Genomic DNA, 22,367 nt, shown 5'->3' on the forward strand with positions numbered 1-22,367 from the left:
GTTGCGTCGATAATGTTTTGGTACGATTGGGTGGTCCCTACCTGTAGATGTGTCACATAGTAAGGTTTCCTTACCTGTTCCCATCTGCGTAATACGTAGTTTTAGAGTTGTCGACGACAACTCGTGCTGAAGATCAGTGTCTTCTTTTTGAAGCTAGGCGAGTTTAAGAAGGTCGATTCCCTGGAAACTGTTCAAGGAACTTATTCGAGACAAAGCGTCTGCGACTACATTGTTTGCTCCAAAAATGTGTTGTATATCTGAAGTGAACTGCGAAATGTAGTCGAGTTGTCGAGACTCTCTGGGTGAGTACTTGTCTGAAGATGAACTTAGAGAGAAGGTAAGAGGTCTATGATCGGAAAAAAGCGTGAATTCTCTTCCTTCGATAGAATGTTGGAAATGCCGTACAGCACAATACATAGCTAGGAGTTCCCTACCGAAAGTGCTGTACCTAGATTCAGTGTCTAGCAACTGTCTCGACAAAAATCCTAAAGTTTGACAAGAGTGGTTAACCCATTGTTGTAAGACCCCTCCGATTGCTGAGTTGGATGCGTCTACTGTGATACTAATGGGCTCTTGAGTGTCCTGATGTGCGAGCAGGGTTGCCCTAGCGATATGTTCCTTAACTGTGGAGAATGCTTTTCTAGCGGTGTCGTCTAGATTAATGGATTTCGCATTTCCACGAAGTTGGTCAGTTAACGGTTTCATAAGGGATGAGCAATTTGGTATGAACCGTCTGTAGAAACTTACGAGGCCGTTAAAAGTTCGCAATTGCTTAATCGTGGTCGGTTCTGGGTAATCCAGAATGGCCACCACTTTGCTTCTAAGAGGTCGGATGCCTTGAGCATCAATGGTGTGTCCTAAGAAGTCTAAAGAGTTTGTTCCTATTTGGCATTTCTGAATGTTGACAGTAATGCCATGCCTTCGGAGTCGTTCGAACACAATATCCAGATGTTGGAGATGAGATTCTCTGTCTGGACTTGCTATCAGGCAGTCATCAACATACGCATGTACGAAGTTGAGACCTTGGAAGACGTCATCTATGAACCTTTGGAAGGTTTGAGCAGCATTTCTTGGGCCGAAAGGCATTCGTGAAAATTCGTAGAGGCCGAAAGGAGTTATAATGGCGGTTTTCGGAATGTCGTAAGCAGCCATAGGGATTTGGTTATAAGCTTTAACCAAGTCGATTTTCGAAAAGGCAGTTGTACCTTTCAAGGTAGCTGTCAAATCGTGAATGTGGGGCGACGGGTAACGATCGGGAATGGTTTTAGCATTCAGACGCCGATAATCACCAGTTGGCCGCCAATCATTGCTGTCCTTTTTAGGGACCATGTGCAAGGGAGATAACTAAGGGCTGTTTGACGGTCGAATTATTCCTAAGTCTATCATGTGGTCGAATTCGTTTTTAGCTAAGCTAGGCTTTTACCATACGTAGCAATCGGTTTTCCGTTTGCCGCCTGTAAGCTTAAAACAGAATCGTGAAGCCTGTCATTAGCATTAGCAGGAAGAACGCTAACTTCTGCGCCAGTGTCGACGAGGTAGCGAACTTTCGTTGTCACATCCGTGACGTATAAAAGGCGGCTATGTTCGCTGGCTACGGTTGCCGTTAACGTGTGCCGGCTGGCAAGTTTACCGAGTTCTTATTCCTGTCAGTCGACTTAGAGTTTGGGTAATTTAAGAGTTTTCCGCAATTTCTAGAAGACTTGCTATACTGGTTATGATACCAGCACCAGTCGGGGTTATCTGTCTCACGTGGTCTAGAGGCAGATCGCCTACGTGAAACACTTCTTCGCGGGTTTCTTGACCGACTACGGTCATTACGAAATCGAAGATATCGTGTGAGTGTAGGACATAATTCGGTGATGTCATTTGGGGTCGTTTGAGGTTTTTCTTTGACTGAAAAGACCTCGGCGTCAGCATCGAATGTCGAACACTTAAAAAGCTATTGGTTTTGCGGAATTATTTACAGCTACAGACTAATCTAAGCTGGTTAGTGGTGGAAGAATATGTGAAGCACAGCGTACCCACTCGTGATCTGGTGCTGATGCGTGACCAAGCGCCTTCAGATATGTGGGTCCATTAAATATGATTCTGTCAGCGTCAAATGTCGAAGACTTACATAACTATTTAATTGGGTGCTTTATTTACCACTACACGAACACCATGCGTAACAAGTATTTTGTCAATACTTATTAATCACCAGGTATCGATTATGAATTTAGAGAGGGGATTTTTCTCTACATTTTTCATTTTTCAAAGGTAAGTAAAGGCCATTTTACCATCTTTTATTATTACCGAAGGTCGGTGATCATTGAACGACGACTTTATTTCAAGACTTCTAAGAAAGAAATAACGGGGAACTAACTCATTTAATTGGTTCCGTAGCTTTGGAACCTAAAGAGAAAAGTCAGTTATGTGATTAGTTTTACTTTGCAAGTCATCCTAAGATGTTGTTTAAATTCACACATGTGAAGTTAGTCGCGTAGTCTTAATACGGATGGGCCACATGGGTTCTTTCGATGCTTATGGTCCGAATTCGCAAGCCTTGACGTTCTTTGACCCTGAAGAAAATGATTTAATTGGAGGAGATACACAGGGACCTGATTATGATTGTTCTGATTTCACTCTGCCTTCACAGTCTCAAACACAAGCATCCCAGCTTGACCCTGATAAAAATTGCTTTTCTCAACAGGTATGTTGGAACGCTAGTTAGTCTTACATGTTATCAGCATGATGGGACCAATACTATTGATGTATTGTCTCATCGTGTTGCTGACTTAGATTTCAAAGACGAGGACCAAGATGACTCTAGTGTCGATTTACCAGAGCACGCATGTGCTTATTGTGGTATTCATGACCCTGCTTGTGTAGTTTTTTGTAACACCACAAAAAAGTGGTTTTGCAATGGCCGAGGTAACACTTCAGGGAGGTTAGTTGATTGCATATACTATTTTGTCCAGTCATATCATCAATCATCTTGTTAGAGCTCGTGCAAAAGAAGTAACTTTACACAAAGATGGACCTTTAAAAGATACACTTTTGGAATGCTATGTATGTGGGTCTAAAAATGTATTCCTTCTTGGTTTTGTGCCGGCGAAGTCTGAGTCTGTCGTCGTACTTCTGTGTCGTAACATCTGTGCTAATGCCAACAAAGACATGTACTGGGATCCTGCCCAGTGGCAACCGATAATTCAAGGACGTCAGTTTCTTGCTTGGCTTGTGAAAGTTCCAAGTGATGAACAGCAAGCGAAAGCTCGACAGATATCCGCTCAACAAATAAACCGACTGGAAGAAATATGGAAAGAAAATCCTCAGGCGGCAGTGGAGGATCTAGAAAAACCCGGTGCAGATAACGAAGTTAACCCAGTGTTGTTGAGGTAAGCTTTGCCCCTAAAGTCCTTATCTCTTGAAGATATGAGAATTCTCAACAGTATCGAGATGTATTCATACCTTTAGTGGAATTAGAGGCTGACTACGATAAAAAGATCAAAGAATCACTCAAGTTGGAAAATGTTTCCGTTCGTTGGGAGACTGCCCTTAACAAACGCCGGGTGGCTTACTTCCGGATTCCTGGAGCTAATGAAGGTACATAAATTATCAATACTTCAAGTTTTACTCATGAATTTTGATGTTCTCAGTCATGTATACAGTTGTTTTTAAAAGACCTCACAAATAACACTACAGGCAGTTCCGTATCATACTAAAAATACATGGCAGTAAAGTTTGCTCTTATATCTAGACTTAATCCTTATGATTTCCAAGCATTTCGTGAAGCAAGTTTTATAGACTGAAGTGAATGCCTACTGTTATCTGTAGCCAACTTGCGTCATTTATGGCTTAGGTGTTTTTATTTATTTATTTAACCGCATACATATTGGTACAAAAGGGCTGTGAGATATCCGTCTACCAAACAAAAGACAGGTTTACTGCTCTGCAGTTCATTCCGTCCTATTTATGGTAGTGAAACATGGCCGGTAAGAGTGAAGGATATTCGTAGGTTACTAGTACTCGATCGTAGGTGTCTTCGAAGCATTGCTCATATATCCTAGGACCACCGAGTAAGTAAAGTGGTTACTAGGAATCAGGTACCAGGTAAATATGGCGAATCTAATATTTCTACTCATTAGAATACTACAAATTGATAGTGATTGTTCGACTGGTTCGTGTATGCATTCCTTGAACTTTGTGTGTGCTGATGAGTGATATTTGCGTATGATTTTAATATATATTCACCAAAACATATTTTTTAGGCCCAGAACTACGTATTATGCATGGTGATGAGCTGATCATTCGTCAATTTAACAGCCCAAACGACTATTTAGTTGGTGACGGTCATGTTATCAAAGTACCTGATAGTAAGTTTGCATCGTATGATATACACGAACTTCATACAGGTGTATATACTATTTGCATAGTCATTTTCTTTTGTGCCTAACCATACTTCAGATCTTATTCGGATTCTCTCTGATGCTATGCTTCAAGTAACAAGTTACTGAGGATGTCGTTAGTTTATGGTGTATGTAAATAAACTAGTTATCAGGTGTTTTAATCCTTTGGCGGCGCACTAAAATTGCAGCAATACAGAGAAGACTAGTATGGCTTCTGCTCAAAGATGACATGGGGAGTTTTAAAGCGCCTCTCGTATCGTTCTCAGTAGCGCAACTGCACTCACTGTTTTCCCTTAGATCCTATGTTACCAAATACCTTACGAATTTTTTTGTTTTACTGATCCATATTTTCTCGAGTCGTGTCTTCGATGCTTATTTCTGTTTCCACTAATAATGTTACTGCCTCTACTATGAAATTTACCCGGACAATGTTATCTCTATGCTAATCGGATATAACCATTTAAATTGATGTACGTATGTACCAGGTTCTACGTTGCGTATTACTGGGTAACTACATTTTGTCGGTAACTTTTGAGCGTAAATTTCAGACAGTAGAATGACTTGAATATATTTGAATACCTTTTGAAAATGTCTTGCTTGTTTCGAGCTAATGCGACCAGTTTTTATTTATAATGACATCAAAAACTCATTCTACCAGGCATCAAATTCAAGTTCAGTAGAGCACGTGTTTGGCACTAATGTACATTTCCAAAATAATGTTGAGGTATTTATTTCATATCATCACTTGGTTCTGCTGCTATCAAAAGGAAATTCTTAATGTTAACTAAATATCGGATCGAGCTAGATCTGAATACAGTCGCTAAAGTCAAATTGTGGATGAGCATAATTTCTTTTTGTAAGACTCTACGCTACTCATTGCAGATCGAAAACGGTTCTTGTGTGTGAGTTTTGTCGTAGGTTATTACTATCTTACTACCTATTAGTAACTTTTGGGAGATAATAGTCACAATAGCTCGCAAAAATTGTCTGGGGATTCTCGTAGGGTTTTCCAAAGTATATTTAGAAGTAAATTTTCACTTTTATTTGACAGGTTTTGATGGCATTTATTTGTGGATGTGGTATGGCTACTTGGACCGATTCTACTTTACGGTTGCTAAACCCGGCTATTAAGGGTAGAAGATGTTCGTAAATTACTTGTATTTAATGACAGATGCCTTAGAAATATTGCTCGCATCTGTTAGGATCACCGGGTAAGTAATGGTGAAGTTAGACTCCAGGGTGTTAAGGAATGATAGTAAGTCAGATGATGAGGTTGTAAAGCTTCATCGACTGAGATGGTTAGACCACGTGTTACGTATGCCTAAACACCAATTACCACGACGCGTAATGCCTACTAGTGTTAGAGACGGCTGGGAGAAGGTTAGGGACGACCAAGCCAAAATATGGTATCAGTCTTTGAAGTCACTAACTTCTAGTGCTAGCCATGTTGGTAGATGCAGACTACCTGGTTGGGGTCCACGTGACTATCGTAACAAATAGTTGGAGATTGGGTGACATGGTTCAGAATTGATCACAGTGGCGTAGGTGTATACACTTTGTCTTCCCTTAAACCGTGAGATTAGAATAATTTTATACCTTTATTCCTACGAACTAATCCTTTATCTTTATATGCAATCTTTTATATATTACTACCGTTGAAGTAACTACTATGAATTTGGTGTCCAATTTGTTTTGCTAATGAGGTGTGACAACTTTAACAGATGCATACGTACCAGATCCTACCTTATGACTGTCTGATATGGATGCTAGTATATTACGGTGTTGAAGTCTTATCCAATGATTAAAAACTGGGCCTAGGTCACAGACCCTTTAATAGACTCATCTTGATTGTAATTGGTTTTCATCATTTGAATTGTATTTCGTTTCATTGTGCTATTCTGTCAAGACAAAAATATGGGGTGGATTTCGCTTACCTTCCTTTCACCTATAAATATTACCAGACAATATAACTTTAAACATTTGTGTATTTATAATTTTACTACAAGGTGACGCTTCATATTTACCCCTTAGATTTCAGTGATGAAGTCGGTTTGGAAATGAAACAAGTGATTGATACACCTCTAGAGCCTGTGACGTACAAAATCGAGTTTAAATGGAAGTCAACTCCATTCGATAGAATGCGACGAGCGATCTCTGTCGTCACCGACGAACAACACGGTTTATTACCACCATACATATTCTATCGATTACTTGGTCAAGAATTAGATGATATGGTGTTAAAATGCAACTTACCTAAACGCTATTCTGCACCAGACTTACCGGAGCTTAATCACAGCCAAGTTTTTGCCGTCAAAACAGTTCTCCAACGTCCACTTAGTCTGATACAGGGTCCGCCCGGAACAGGTAAAACTGTGACATCTGCATCAATAGTTTATCACTTGAACCAAATACATCAAAAAAAGGTATTGGTTGTAGCTCCTAGCAATACTGCAGTTGATCAGTTGTGCGAAAAGATAGACCGTACCGGATTAAAGGTTGTGCGCTTATGTGCAAGATCTAGAGAAGCTCTAGCATCTCCTGTCAGTCGTCTTATGCTACATATACAGGCTCAAAATGTAAAAGGTCATACTGAACTCCGAAAGTTACAACAATTAAAAGATGAGACTGGTGAACTTAGTCAGGATGATGATAAACGTTATCGGGTTCTAAAACGGGAACTTGAACGTAAGTTACGAGTTTTCACAAAACTGTTTTGTACTATATGTAAAATATAGAGGATAGGAAATACTGCTTATCACAATAAGTTCCACTTGTATACACGCTGATAAAATTTAAAAAATTAATCATTTTGACAACCCATTATATGTATGTATGTATATTATCATTATTATTATTGTTATCAAAAAGGGGATTTTGTGAGGATTGTAGTAATTTAATGATTAAATTCATGGGTCAATTAAAGCTAGACCACTATGAAAAACCTGGAAGCACTGGGTGGCTGTTTCGTTCTATTATGGGACTCAGCATTGCGCATCCACGACCTGCTCTCATGATTCGAGCCCATCGGTTGCCAGCTGAGTGGTCTAGAAGTTAAGCTTCCTTGCGCGAGACCGATAGGTCCTGGGTTCGAATCCTGCCAGCGGGATCGTGGATGCACACTGCTGAGAAGTCCCATTATATAATGAAACAGCCATCCAGTGCCTCCAGGTTTTCCATGGTGGTCTAGCTTTAATCGACTCATGAATTCAACTATTAAAATATATATAATTATTGTTATTATTACAATTGTTATCATTAACTGGTTATTTTCTGTTAAAAAACGCATTGGTATTGTCTTAGGCATTTTGTAACCAAACGTCACTTTCTGTATTTGTCTAGTAAGTTTTCCGTTTTTCTCATTAGGGGAACTCCTTATGGCAGCTGATGTGGTTTGCTGCACATGTGTAACTGCTGGTGATGCGCGTCTGGAGCGCTTAAGTTTTCATTCAGTTTTAATTGACGAGTCTACTCAGGCTACTGAACCAGAGTGTCTAATACCATTAATGGTAGGCTGTCGCCAGGTTGTTCTAGTTGGTGATCATTGTCAATTGGGACCTGTAATTACGTGTAAAAAAGCTGCTAGCGCCGGACTAACTCAGAGTTTGTTTGAGCGATTTGTTCTACTGGGTATTCGACCTATACGTCTACAGGTACGTTAGATATTTTAAATCATACATTTTCGCTGAAACAAGCGCTTGTTAGCTTGTTTTTGCACGTCTTAATTTCCAAATGTAACAAAGTAGTCTTATCAATTGTAATAACAATTTTTCTTCCACTCACTAGTCTGCATTTTAAAATGGTGACATGTCTCAATTCTGTATTGCATATGAGTTTCAGTAGCTGTCAATATCTGATTGGATTACAGGCGCTTCATAAATAAAATGGTTAGACGATTTCAAACACCTTTAATAGGTTACAATAATCATCCAAAGTTCTCACTCGTTTCGAAGGGTAGTATGTTTAGCGTTATCGCTGGTATAGAAATTGATGAGCTTAAGAATCCCAGAGGTTAACTGACCTGTGTTGCTTATCACGATTTTCATTCAACTAAGCTGATTAATATATCTAGCATTCTTTTCCACTCGATATTCCCAAAAAATTAGCATGTAATGTACTAAAATGTAAGCAGTTAGATTAGAGACTTGGGTTTCGTCCCATTTATTTTATTTTAGACAGTCAGGCATCACTAGCTCTGAAGCGAAGCCTAACTAAAAAAATTTGTTCGAATGTCAAGTTCTGTCATCATGTGGTTAATTGTAATATATTTATTATAAATTGGAATCAGGAATATAGAATACAAATCTTATGGCTCATTGTCTCAACTAATTTCTAATCGACCGTCAAGTAATATCGTGAAGAGTATATTCCAACCTGATTATTTGATACTTCTATTGTTAAGGTCCAGTATCGTATGCACCCCGCTCTTTCAGCCTTTCCAAGCAATGTTTTTTACGAGGGTAGCTTGCAAAATGGAGTGACAGCAGAGGATCGTTGCAAAAAGATCGATTTCCCTTGGCCAAATCCAGACAGGCCTATGTTTTTCTACTGCACATCTGGACAGGAAGAAATATCCGGTAATGGTGTATCATATCTAAATCGAACAGAGGCAGCAACAGTTGAAAAAATTGTCACAAAGTGAGTTAACCTAAGGTTTCTTAATTTGTACTTTTTCTATTTTCGATAAGATATACATAAATGATTTCCCACAAATTTAAATGCTCTGGTGTATTAAGAACGTTAGTAACTACTGGTTACCGGTTTAGACCGAAATAATCCATTTTTCTCACTTCACTAAAACCTGCTTTTGCTGTGAACTAGTTGTGGATTTTTATGCCCATTGAGTCGGCTAATACTGTTCACTATGTTTTATAAAACGATTGATAGCCCATAAGACACACTGATTCGTTTCCCAAACTACCAATCAGGAAGACCAGATAAGTATCTCATTATTTCGCACTATTTATAGATGTTAAATGATTTTCTTATTTACTTGAAATACAATAGCATAAAGCACTCGTGAATATTTATATGGATAGTATGTATGAAACTAAAGCATTTGTGCCACGGGATTAAGCAGCTAGGTTACTGTAATTTACGCATGGTTAATATAAAATAAAAGTTTAGACTTAGGATCATGTAGAAATCAAGTGTTTTATGAATACATTTTACAACATATACAAAATCCCTGGAAAATAGCTTCTCAGGGTTTACACTTTTACTTATTCACCTCTTGGCGCCCCCGTTTCAGAAAAATTAGTTGCATGACAATGTGTAAGAGTTAATCCATGATCAATCTGGTTTGCATCCATAAGTTTAGTTTAGAATTCTTCATTGTCCTTTGTATTAATACATCATTTTAAGCACAATTCAGTATCACTTACAATTAAACTATCATAAAATACTGTAGAATATTTATTTTACTGTTGGCACAGTTGCCACTAACTGATCAGCTTTTTTAAAAAAGTTGGTGATAATGCATATCCTAGAATGGAATCTCAGTTGTTTTAAGTTTGACGTCGCTTATCATTGTTACAATCAGTTAATTAGTATATTTTGGTATTCATCCATTCGATTTGACCTCTGCTTTAAATTAATTTAAACCTACTGGCCGCTAGCAAGTGTTTCAAGCATAAACTCTGCAATTTGTTCTTTTAATTTTTATTTGTTTATTTACAGAATGCTGAAAATAGGTGTTCATCCGAATACTATTGGTGTGATCACACCTTATGAGGGACAACGTGCATACTTAGCGCATTATCTTCATTATTCTGGTTCCTTAAATGCCAAATTGTACCAAGAAATCGAAATCGCTAGCGTGGATGCTTTCCAGGGGCGAGAGAAGGATTATATCATCTTGTCATGTGTCCGAGCAAATGAAAATCAAGGTATTGGTTTTCTCAATGACCCACGCCGTTTGAATGTTGCCCTCACCCGTGCTCGTTACGGATTAATAGTAGTCGGAAATCCAAAGGCTTTGTGCAAGGTAAAGCTTTTATTTTTTTTGGAAGTGTATCAATAGTATATTGAAATTATGTTGATAATTGGTGTTTTAGACTAGACCATTCGTTGTCTTAGTGAACAATATGTGTGTATGTATTCCAGGATTTAATTTTTTAAGAAAATACTCAAATCCTACAACTGTTGCACATCAACCTAGATCACTTGTATATAACAGTCTGAGATCGCGCAGGTAGTTTGACGTACAAAGATGTGATTCATTAAACTTTATAATTGTGAAATTCACCGTGTTGTAGAATTCATTTTCAATGAGAAAGTTGACTTCATATGAATCCTTATCTTTTATTCTAACATGAGTATTTTACTTTTCAGCAACCACTTTGGAACCAGCTGCTACATTTTTACCGTGATCAGCATTTACTCGTGGAGGGACCCTTAAACAATCTAGGTGAATACATGTTACAGTTTCCTAGACCCAAAGTTCCATACACTTTCAAACCTGGTGGGCATTATCTGGCACAGCTTTCTGCAAATCCCGTTTTATTAAATAGCAGTCAGTTAAATGGGCAATTGAGTACACACCCTGGTAATCAATTTAATTATCTTTCTCATGTTTCAAATTCGTCTCAACCATGTTTCGATAACCCTAATGGACCTACAGCCTTAGTGGCAGCTATGGCGGCGGCAGCTGCTGCGGCTTACTTTGGAGGATCTGGTTCAAATACTCGCCCGAATGTCTCGACCTTAGGATTACATGGGTCCTCAGCACTCAACCAGCCTGGGGCAAGCCATGCTGCAGCTTATGCTGTTGCCGCTGCTGCAGCTGCTCAACACCAATCAAGTCAACCGTATTCTAGTCAAACAAATGGTAGTTCTCACAGTATGCATCAACTACTAAATCAATCATTATTTGACCAGGTTGGGTATATAGGACCAAATCGACAATATGCGGAAGCCAATGCCAGTTCAAGTAAGTAATTCATTGACTAATATATCATATACATCACCTCAGTTTCCTGTCGATTGCAATGAGAGTTCGAGTGAAATTTTTTCGGCGTTTTGTAATCAACAATTTTACTTATATGAAGCCAATGAATATGGTACTTTCGATTTTCAAGTTCAACCAGTAAAGTGCAGATTTTCCTGTGGAGTCCTTTCTATTCATAACCGCTTCATGTGATTTTCTGAGGTTTATTGTGTGGATTCTAGTGGTGATGGTACTCACGACGCATTTCTAAAAGCTTGTTATGATCATCATGACCTGTTCTTCATATAGGTTTACACTTACCAATCTTTAAATATTAAATAGATGTAGGCTGTTTTATACCTTTTATTAGTAAAACACTCATCCAATAGTTATGCTTTTTCTTGGTCTTCATATTCTTTGAAATTCACTTGATATTTCACATTAATTTTTGATGATCAGCTAGCTCACATTTCAAGTTTTTCACAAAATGTAGTTTCCTAACGACAGTATGATGTAAGTTCGTACATCGGAGGTCATGTATAATTAAGGACCTGTCTATCGTTCATATTGTTGGCACTACACAGACGTTAAAGTCCGCAAACTCGAGCTACAAGCGTTAAAGTCTAGAAAACTCACGGATTGTCGTAAGAGTGACATCAAAGTGTTCTTATAAGATAGTTCCTGACAAATTTCGTCACTACCTCATTCTCCTGTTGGCTTCTTTTTCCCCTCGTTTCATCTAGATCTTCCTATGCCACTCAGCATGTTAATGCCTGCTGGTCGAATATCGAATCCTACCAATGTAGGAAATCCTTTTGGCTCTTCTGGTCATTTTGGCAATGGGAAATATGGTACCAACCTTGGGGCAGCTGCGCCACTTGGTAGATCAATACAAGCTTTAGGTCCACTAAATGTGCATCCCAACTACTCTCAATTGAATACAGGAAGTACAAGAGCACCTGGAGGTCCTCTTCCTGGAAATAGTGTGCCTGGTTCTGCAGCTCCTCGATATCTTGGAAATGCACGTCGAAATTTACAAGCTAGTTCACAAAATGTTTCTGTTGGCGCCGCGAAGTCACGTCAAATTGACGGACCCAGTAGTTTGACCAACGTTTCTGTGGAACGCGGTAATCCCAATACTTCCAACTCAGGTGCTGGTCTACTTTCTCAGCCTGGTTTGTCAGAATTTTCTGGAACTCAAGGGACATCTGGTCTTAGCGGCATAGGTGTATTCAGTAGTCAGTCGCGCAATTCAGGACTTTCCGGGTTATCTCAGGTAGTTTAATCTTAGGTTTTTTCGATATACATGGTTGCTAGTCATAAGGCTATTTGTTTCGTAGATCTTTGTGAATAATTATGTATATCTCCTAGCTTTGATTTTCTGTTCACTTACAGGACAAGTTAGTAAATTGTTTTTGATGGCTCATTTCCTTAACCTCAATGCAAACCCTCGTAATGCTTTGTTGAGCAAATATCTTTGGTCTTCTGAGTAGCTAATGTTTTTGCGTAGTGCATTTGCACCTTCAATATTTTGTATCGGTTCACTATCAATCCATGTTCTTTTCTAGGTTTCCTTAGAAGTATTTATTGTCCATATGCAGATAAAAATTTTAATATTCGCTTGTTGATGTTAGTTTATTACAAATCCACTTATTATACCGACTAATCACCGACAGATAAAACATAAGAGCCTTAAAGCAATTATATAAGTTGTTTCATTGATGCTTTCTATTTGAGGTCAAATATCAAAACTCTGATTTATGTTTGTAGGAGAGCACTTCGTTGGACTTTCGTCTTGGTCAGGGTGCCAGTCAAATGGACAACTTGCTTCTTTCTCAAGATTCTACGTTTCAAGGTGCAACTGTACCTGCGAGCAAAGTAAATTCACAAAGGGGATCAAATCTGTTTGCTACGAGAAGCGAAGATCATACCAACATAAATTTCGACTCTGGTCTGGTTAATGGGACCGATCTAGAAAACATTGGTGTCTCTCAAAACGCAGTCAGCTGTGCGAGCAGTGGTGCACCGCTCTCGCAGTTTTAGGAATCTCGTCCGGCTTAACTTTGGGCCGCGTATCAGTGATCATCAACGAACATGTTTCTCAAGGGTGTCTGTCTACAGACATCTGCAGCAGCGACGACGGAATAAATCGATTATTCGGAGTGCATCACTTGGAAGTACAAAAAATTAAAAAACCCAACATGCACTCCGAAGATTGCACTACTTGTTTTTAACCTACTGAATATACAAATTCGCATTAATATTTGGTTACAAGGTGTTTACTTTCATTATATAAACCCTTCAATATACAAAGCTTTTATTCTAATAATAACCTCCTGGTTGCCTTTCAATTTCAAAAGAGTAAGAAAGTGATAATGTTTGAAACTTCTATTTGAGACTACAATTATTTGTCGGTTCGTACAACGCGTTGCTCCAGCCCCGTCCTCCTGTAGTTCGAACGCATCTTCAGATATAAAGCCTTCGTCTCTTCGAGAAACTCAGGGTCTTGTAGGCTGAAATCATGAATTTTTTTGTTTTCTCTTACTATTTTTTGTTGCATTCTAGTGCCTTATGAAAGTCCGTCTTGCAAATGTATATCGCTGCCCAGTAGTATGTTTTTGTACAGTTTGACCATTCTAAAAACAGAACATTTCGTAGTGAACAATACTTACCGTCCCAGAGCTCCGCACATTGTTTAGTTCTCAATCTATCGTGCATAAGCGCAGGTATAAAGCTCTCTTCTTCAACCTTCGTGATTTCGTTACTTTCAGGGTCACCTGCAGAAAGGTTTAAGTGTCAAAGTTTTAGCAACCAGCTTAACATGCTAAATTACACATTACTTTACATCAAACAGGCTAAAATAACACCTAATACAAATAATTGATATAGAATTCCATCTAGCGAGACGAAATTTAAGACTGCTACACCCTGGAACTTAGAGTAATAGTCTTTATAGGGATCTGGGACTGATTGGTCTAACTCCAACAAGCACTGGTTTGCGCAGCTCAATAAATTGGTGGTCACATATCTGTTACGATTAAACGAGTACTCAGATCCACGGGTAGAAGCGGTATGGTAGCCTTTTTACATCTACCGATAGAATCATTAGGAAGAGTCGAAAGTGAATGGGTCGGAAATACCTTGCTATTGGTGTCGTAGAGTGATTACTAAAGTATAATGTGACCACCCGGTAAACAAAGTTGGGGCTAGATCACTAGGTAATGGCTTCAGATCAATTGGAGGGGTAATTTAATTAAGGAGTGGGGTGGATCCAATAGGGTACGGTGTGAGGTGAGAAAAACCAGGATAGTCAAACTTTGGATTTACCGATTGCAGGTCTCAACTATGGATGTATATGCGGGTCTTCCGGTAGAATTTGGCGGCGAACGAGGGGTGATACGGCCGGTTCCTATTGCCTCAATACATGTTTCTTCAGGTCTCAAACGTGTTGCCGTGTCTGATTCCGTTATAACTATGGAGGATTTCCTCGTTCTGTCTTGAAGCATGCGTCTCACCCTACATTGTTCCTAAATGTGATATACCTACTCTTGTTACGCACCAGTGATAAATCGCACAATAAACAGAGTATGTAATTTTGTGTATGAGTTTTATCTTCGACTTACCTAGGCCCAAAGGGCCGCTTACTTCTTCAGATGGGATCAAGGCGAATTCTGCACTTTGACGTTTGGAGAAAAGGGTGCCCATTCTCAGCAGTCGTCTATTGTTTTGCTTCCTGAGAATTGTGGGATATAAGGCAACTATGGTTGGAAACTGCAGCAGTTTGTTACCATCTAATCTATCGGAAATGGACAAATATACTGAAAAATTCAGCAACTCTTAAAAACAGTAGATGTAAAGTGTTTTTGCATACAAGTCTGGATCCAAGGTTAGTGCTTTTTCACGAACATCTAAGTCGAATCACTCAATATTAATGAGATTTGCAATTGTTAACAAGGTTTATTACCTTACTTGAGGTCTCCAACTTGGTTACATAGTTTAACAATGACGCATGTGAAAATCAAATGAACAAAATTTTCGTTGGTTGGTAGAAAATCATGTAAATATTAGAAATTACAGGGCTGGTGAGTGCCTTTTTTATATCAATGTGTAGCCTATAGTTCTTCGCATGGATGGATGGTGTCGTTTGATAATGGGGAAATCACTGGATTCTAGCTGCACTGACTTGGTAAGGTGCCGCATTTTCTGAAGCTGGAAAATTTGCGAATTGCTGGGTCTGTTTAAGTGGGACATAAACTTTTTTGTAATTTGTCGATAAAGGGCAAGAATAGATCCCAAGTGTTTTCCATGGAACTCAGGGCTTATTGGAGTCCGTTCCAAGTCCTTTACTTTTTGTACATTAGGACCGCTGCCCAACCCTGTGGGTCTTAAGACGGACATCTATTAGGTTGAATGTTCACCATAATATGCATAACCCTATTACATTGAGCGGCCAACTTGATGACACTGGTTCTGGGCTTATTCCTTCATCGAGAAGATGGTCATGAGTGAAGACCATTCCAAAATGAGAAACCATGGCTTCTGCTTTGTCTCCCTCTACACTTGAGATGCACTCCCTTTAGTGATTAGATTGGGAGTCCATGGGCGCGTTCTGGTCCTGTATTTGATGTATGAATATAACCGTTTTGATTGTCTGGTTACAGATTGTCCCAAATGGCTTCCAGATTTCTGCTGAGCTTCACGGACTGTGTTTATACACTTACCTCGGATCCACTTGTACCGCTATTTCGTTTGCTATATCAAGGCTGACGGCGACATCCTAACAATTTTGATTTTGTCTTAGTAAACGTCGAACCTGTCGGTCTAATCAGGGGCTGTCGTGTTTCTTTAATTTTTTGGGACTGCCCAGGATATAAACGGTTGAGTTACATGGTTGTGTAACTGCCGTAATCGGCTGCATGCCTCTTCTCACTGATGCATCCGATTCGATTTTCCCATCGGTCGAGGCCTCAGAGTTCATCGCATTTATGTTTGTCTTCTATCTGTTATTTTATGGTACGATGTGGACTGTTTCGTGCGTGCCATGACTGTGAACATTTGTACAATATTCAGCCAAATGTGGCTGTGAATAAGGGAGATAGTAAATGGTAGACAGGGCATAATTCAAGAATAGTAAATCATATTACAATAGTTTATATGTCAAAACAAAGCTCATAATAAGGAGGACATGAATATGAATAGTTATTTAGCAATTATACGACGAAATATATGCATAGTATTGGTTCATAAATGGATCCCAAGGTTAACATTCACTATTCTTATCGGGATATAACAATTTGTTAGGATGAGCCAACGCGTCTGCTTGACAAACCACAGCAGCAATGAACCTGACTAGGATAGCCGCATCATTACTCCTTCCTATAGGTGGAAACTACTAACATCAACATCGTGAGTTAGAAATAAGTTCAGGAGAGAATAGTGCTGCAGATCATCTACTAATAGGACCATAGTGACCAGGACTAAAGCGAGGGGAACTGGAGTCCCTAGCAATTTGTTATCAAACGATGGTTCTAATGATCTTATGCTATGATAGTGGGGTCGACGAAGTCGCCTACTCTAAGACTTCGGCAATCGGCTTGATCAGGATGTATGTATGTACATCGGTTCAGGTTGCCACACCCGTTAGCACACCGAGATGAAGTTGTCAAGCCGAATCCCAGAATAGTAGAGGTAGTAACAGAAAACGTTGGGTATCGAATACACGACTCGAAAAGAAAATATATGTCAGTGAAATAAAAACAAAAGTGTCATTGAGGTTACAATCCCAGGATTTACGAGAAGGCGAAGAATGGATGCACCTGCGCCATTTCAAACGATTTTTAGCCATATCATTTGGAGTCTTTAATCACTGGTTACGATAATCACGTGGAAGTTTCAGACTACTGCACCAGGAAACATAGCTCGTTGAGGTAGGCGGTGAAGATTTACTGCCTCGTCAATCGACTTCTCATATTTACCTCATACTCTTTTTCTGATCCAGGCATTGCTTACTCCGTAGTCCTAAAATACGCGAGCGACAGGCGGTTGCCGTTATCTGTTCGCTGAGCCGCAACACCGTAAGACCCGTCCACGTGATTTAGTTTACCTACTTGAGCATTAAAATCATCTGCCACCATGACTACATCAGAGCGCTCATCTTTTTGAAGGAGGTTGGATAGTTTCCTGCAAAATTCGTCTTTAACTTCGTTCGAGCTGGAATCAGTAGGAGTGCAGGCACAGACAGCAAAAAAAATTAGCGGAGGTCCCTATCATTTTGAGTTCTTACTGTCCCGTTTAGTTAAACAGTGCACAAGCGACTGTCTATTGGGATCCAGTCCAACAGAGCAAGTTCTGCTTTAGAACGTAATGCTATACCTACACCAGAGAGGCTGTGGGAAGTAGCAGTGGGATGTCCAGATACTAGAAGGTTAAATTGTACCACGTGAGGTCAAATGAATGACTGCATTTTGATCTGTAAGCGCAATTTGAGACAACATACATCGATAGCGCCAGATTCTGGAGTCCTAGCTAAAGGAGCGTGTTTCCCTACGTGACACAAGTTTCGAAAATTAAAAGCTTCAACATGTAGCTTAGAGCGTGGTTTCAGGAAACCAGGAATTACAGTTTGTGAACTCAAACAATTAGCATTGGTGGTGCGTGGCGACAAAGATAAATTAGGGTTAGCTATGGAAATGGAATAAATATTAAGAGATAAAGAAAGGATTCGATCGTCAACAAGATGATCTCGGGTGCTGATAGAGGTATGAGTGCGATTGTCGCTCCTCGGTTGCCCACACCTTGGAAAGATATTTCTTCAAGGACCTAAAAAAGAAGCTGAATTAATGATGGTCATAGAGATCAAGTTGCGTGACCGTTGAACCCAAAGGACGAATGCTGAAGGCCGGTGACGCACGGCCATTTTATGGGAAGTTTTTGATGTGTTAGTTGTGTAAGTCAAAAGGTCCTACGGTTGGAGACGAAGATCCGTGGGCTATGGTGTGGTGTGACGTCTTTAGGGTCTGCAGCATCTCTGCAGATGCTGGTTGTCCGAAGGCAACACCATACTGTTGCCACACGTCTATACAACCAGCCAGTTTTTCACTTTATCTTGTTTCTTAGTCAAATCTTCTAAAGTGAGCATGTCAATCTTCGTTGTATTGTGTGACTTTCTGAGGCTCAATCCGTCGGTTCAAACTTTTTAGTGCTCCTTTTGATTTTTTTCTTCTTTGTACTGTTTTTCTCTATTTTTGTAGCTTTCTCTGCATCAGTATGCTTACCAACTACTGAGTTTCGAGATCACACTCTGGTCGTCTTATTCAGATCTGGGACTGAATTGATTGAGTCCTCGAGATCTGAAAATTACCCCGTGTCATCTACACCTCTCTGTTCACTGAGGGAGGCTTTCTAGATGTATTCAGGAGACTAATCGCCTCGAGAATCAGCAGAGATCTTATAAAACAATTTGCTTCGTACAGTCAACATGATTGTGGCTCATAAAACCTTGTATGCAACAGGAGTGAGTCCGGCTTACACACTATGATGCCAGTTGTTGCAGTTATCATACTGAATCCCATCCTCGACCAAAAAGAAGCATGTGGATCTATTCAATTGATGTTTTTCCTGGACTATTTATTTTAGGAAGTAGACTCAAACAGAAATAAAGCATTGTAAACACAGAGAAAAGACGAAACATAGTATAAAATAATGTTTCTGTAACCATTAAAATGATAAACAATGAACACAAGAAACGATTTTCTGTATCCTACTGACAAAAGAATACGAGAAACCTGTTTCACAGGTGAACTGTATAATCCACCAAGTGGAAGTCACTTGATAAGTTTTCTGCACTCTCAAAAAGAGTATGGTCAAAATCTGATATGAAAATGATATTATGCAGAAACCAGTACTTTTATGGTATTTTAACTGATAATTTAATTCAAATAAGTATGAACAGAAGTTTTTGCATGTTAGAAACAGTTGAAAATATGATTTATTTGGTAAAAAAAATAACGTCACCACTTCTGAATGGTGCATTGTAAAACATTTTGGATCTAATATATCCTCTCTTTTCTGCAAGATTAGGATAACTCAGACATAACAGACGGCGAGACTATGATTTATGGACGAACCAATCAGGTATAAGATGACAGGTCTCGGATTTTGGCGCGAAATTCACTTATCTATTTAGATAAATAGAGTCTTGGCATTATAGCTGATGTCAGTTCGTCATGAAAACCTCAAGTATAATTCCTAACCTTAACTATGAACTGTAAATCATAATTCGAACTCCTCACACAGGTTTATAACCCTTGTTTGAAACTAGTTATTATGTGGACACCCTCAAGGTCACTGTAGAGTCGCTCAAAGGACGTCCATAAATTATAGTCTCACTTTAGATTCTACTATTCGGAAAGTTGGTGTCCGAAACTTAGGTTATTTAAAGAAAGGATGTCCGACAATAGACTTATCAAAAAAGAATACTGTAGGCCATTGGGTCTTTCTCTTATCGCACAAGCCTGGGTCTGAGATCAAACCTGATATGTCTACTTCCAGATACGGAAGCCTGTTAGGCAAAAGCTTCTATTTCATCCAGGACCATTTGAGCCCAAACCTCTTTATCAACTACAGCTTCAATACTATTTTGATTTCGAGTTGTTTTTTAACCAAACACTGTCTTTTCGTTAGCTAAAATGTACTTCAAGATCGTTCATAAACTTCCATCAAGCAGCTGCTAGCTTCTTATTAAGAATAAAAACAGCGCTATTTAATGAAACCGGTAAACTCCAACCTAAATACTTTGTTTTATAAGCAATGTTTATTGATGTCAAACGTAAAATGTTAGTACATTTAGTGTCACACCAAACTAACCACGACATAGGAGAACCAAACCTGCAAAGTAACGTCACTTACATAAAGTGCGCTTACAAATGGTTCAAATGGTTCAAATGGTTGAGGACGGAATAGAAGAAGCTTTCGCTTAACGGGCTTCCGTGTCTGATAGCAGTGGATCACCAATACCTCCAGGCAAGAACCTAGGTATATGAACAATAATAGAGGGAAAAAAAGAATTTGGTAAATCATAATAATATGTTATCCTTAGTCCTTAAGAATAAGTCAAGTTTCCTCTTAAAGGACTCCTGGGAGGTCGCTTGGACTAGCTCAGTCGGCAGCGAATTCCAGCACTTGACAACTCTAACGGAGTAGAAGTTGTGTCTGCAGTCTGTTCTGCTATGTAGGGTCTCCAATTTCTGGGTGTTACCTCTGAGGTTAGTGTTATGACTAAGCTTAAGAAGTTGTTTAAGGGGATGACCAGAAGTATTAAGGATACTATAAGTCATAAGAAGATCACCTCTAAGACGCCTATACTCTAACGGGTAAAGGTTAAGTGATTTGAGGCGCTCTTCATAAGGTTTGAATTTGAGACCCCGAACTGATTTCGTGGCTCGACGTTGTATACGTTCCAGAGTGACCTTATCCTTTTGGAGGGAGGGAGGAAATACTATGTTTCCGTACTCTAAGTGGGGACGAATAAAACTGTTGAAGATTATGTGGAAGGTTCTACCGTCAAACTGGCCAAAAATGCGCTTCAATGTTACCAGTGCAAGGTTTGCTTGAGAGGCGTTTTTGTCACAGTTCGCATACGATTTCAGGTCGTAGGGTACCAACACTCCTAAATCTTTTTCAACTTGGGAAACTTCTAGAGGTGAGTTACCTAAGTTATAACTATAGTCTGCAACATGTCTCAGATGGACTACCTTGCACTTTGAAGTGTTGAAGGTAAATCCGTTGTCGTCTGCCCAACTTTGAAGTCGAGTCAGATCCTCCTGCAGAACTAGTATATCATTGTGAGTACGTATCTCTCTCCAAAGTTTCACATCATCAGCAAAAAGCAATAAATCAGATGAAACTTGTTGAGGAAGATCGTTAATATAAATCAAGAAGAGAAGAGGCCCTAGTATTGAACCCTGGGGGACCCCACTAGGACATTCCATAGCCTGAGAGAGAGTGAAGTTAACCCTGACCTTAAAATGTCGGTTTTCTAGGTATGAAGTGATCCAGTCAATTAAAGGGGGTTTTATACCCAATCGTCCAAGCTTCTTGATAAGACATGCATGGTTGACCCTATCAAAAGCTTTTGAGAAGTCCAGGTAAATGACGTCAACCTTCCCCTTGCGATCAAGGATGGTTGTCCATTTATCCACCGCAGTCAGCAGGTTGGTCGTACAAGAATGACCTTTTCTGAAACCATGCTGTTGAGGCGAGAAGAACTTTGAGGATGATAAGTGTTCTAGTATGCCGTCGAATACTAGGGATTCCATAATTTTTGAAGGTATGGAGAGAAGGGCCACTGGTCGGTAGCTTGAGGGTTCACTGCGTCGACCTCATTTGAAAATTGGTGTGATGTGGGCCAGCTTCCATATTTCCGGTAGTTTGCCTCTGCTTAGCGAGTGTGCAAACATCACGCTAAGTGGTGTCGCCAGGATTGAAGCTGCTTCCCTCAATACAGCGGAATGAACCATATCCGGACCAGGAGAAGTGTCTTTTCTTAGGTGCTGCAGTTGTGGACGGAATAGTAGAAGCTTTCGCTTAACGGGGTTCCATGTCTAGTAGCAGTGGATCTCAAATACCTCCAGGCAGGAACCTAGGTTATTAACGATAGAGGAAAAAAATAAATTGGTAATTCATAATAATATGAAAAAGAGAATTCAGCGAAGAAAATTTTCTTTTCGACGAAATCATTTACTTAAGCTGTACATTCGTATATATAGTGATATGGAAAATATATTTCTATAGGAGGCTAGAAAAGATTGCATTATAAATGGATTCGACAATAAATAACAAATGAGGTGGCGTACTAATCAAGGGGTAAGGGAGAAAATAATTTATGGGTCAGATAATAGTTCAATTGACAGATATGAAGAAAAGTGACAAACACAAAGGTCATAATAATAATAATCTGAGTAATAATCAAGAAAACTTGCATAAGGTAATAATAATAACTGATTAGAGTTTAAATGTAAAATAGTAATTTTGTTTTTTAAATTACTATTTTACATTTA

At 39.3% G+C, this 22,367-nt stretch overlaps 2 protein-coding genes across 4 annotated transcripts; one reads left to right on the plus strand and one right to left on the minus strand.

The window, feature by feature from the left end:
• Positions 1-2,443: 2,443 nt before the first annotated feature.
• Positions 2,444-13,620, plus strand: Smp_061590.1 (nonsense-mediated mRNA decay protein 1 (rent1),putative; the record flags this gene model as incomplete). Of its 2 annotated transcripts, XM_018792256.1 has the most annotated exons (12): positions 2,444-2,689; positions 2,727-2,926; positions 2,958-3,374; positions 3,410-3,582; positions 4,248-4,352; positions 6,417-7,070; positions 7,749-8,035; positions 8,785-9,020; positions 10,062-10,368; positions 10,716-11,313; positions 12,054-12,586; positions 13,081-13,620. In XM_018792256.1, the coding sequence occupies exons 1-12, from the start codon at positions 2,495-2,497 to the stop codon at positions 13,351-13,353; spliced, it is 3,978 nt and encodes a 1,325-aa protein (XP_018644281.1). In that variant the 5' UTR covers positions 2,444-2,494. The 2 variants fall into 2 exon arrangements, with proteins under 2 accessions (XP_018644281.1, XP_018644282.1); XM_018792257.1 differs by having other exon boundaries at positions 2,444-2,926; positions 13,081-13,353.
• Positions 13,621-13,681: 61 nt separating this feature from the next.
• On the minus strand, positions 13,682-15,416 carry Smp_061580.1 (hypothetical protein; the record flags this gene model as incomplete). 2 transcript variants are annotated; one of them, XM_018792258.1, is made up of 4 exons in its annotated part: positions 13,682-13,823; positions 13,856-13,946; positions 13,983-14,087; positions 14,934-15,416. In XM_018792258.1, the coding sequence occupies 4 exons, from the start codon at positions 15,013-15,015 to the stop codon at positions 13,715-13,717; spliced, it is 387 nt and encodes a 128-aa protein (XP_018644279.1). The 2 variants fall into 2 exon arrangements, with proteins under 2 accessions (XP_018644279.1, XP_018644280.1); XM_018792259.1 differs by having other exon boundaries at positions 13,715-13,823; positions 13,856-14,087; positions 14,934-15,015.
• Positions 15,417-22,367: the final 6,951 nt, after the last annotated feature.

The sequence above is a fragment of the Schistosoma mansoni genome (genome assembly GCF_000237925.1).
Source record: "Schistosoma mansoni, WGS project CABG00000000 data, supercontig 0439, strain Puerto Rico, whole genome shotgun sequence".
Lineage (NCBI taxonomy): Eukaryota > Metazoa > Platyhelminthes > Trematoda > Strigeidida > Schistosomatidae > Schistosoma > Schistosoma mansoni.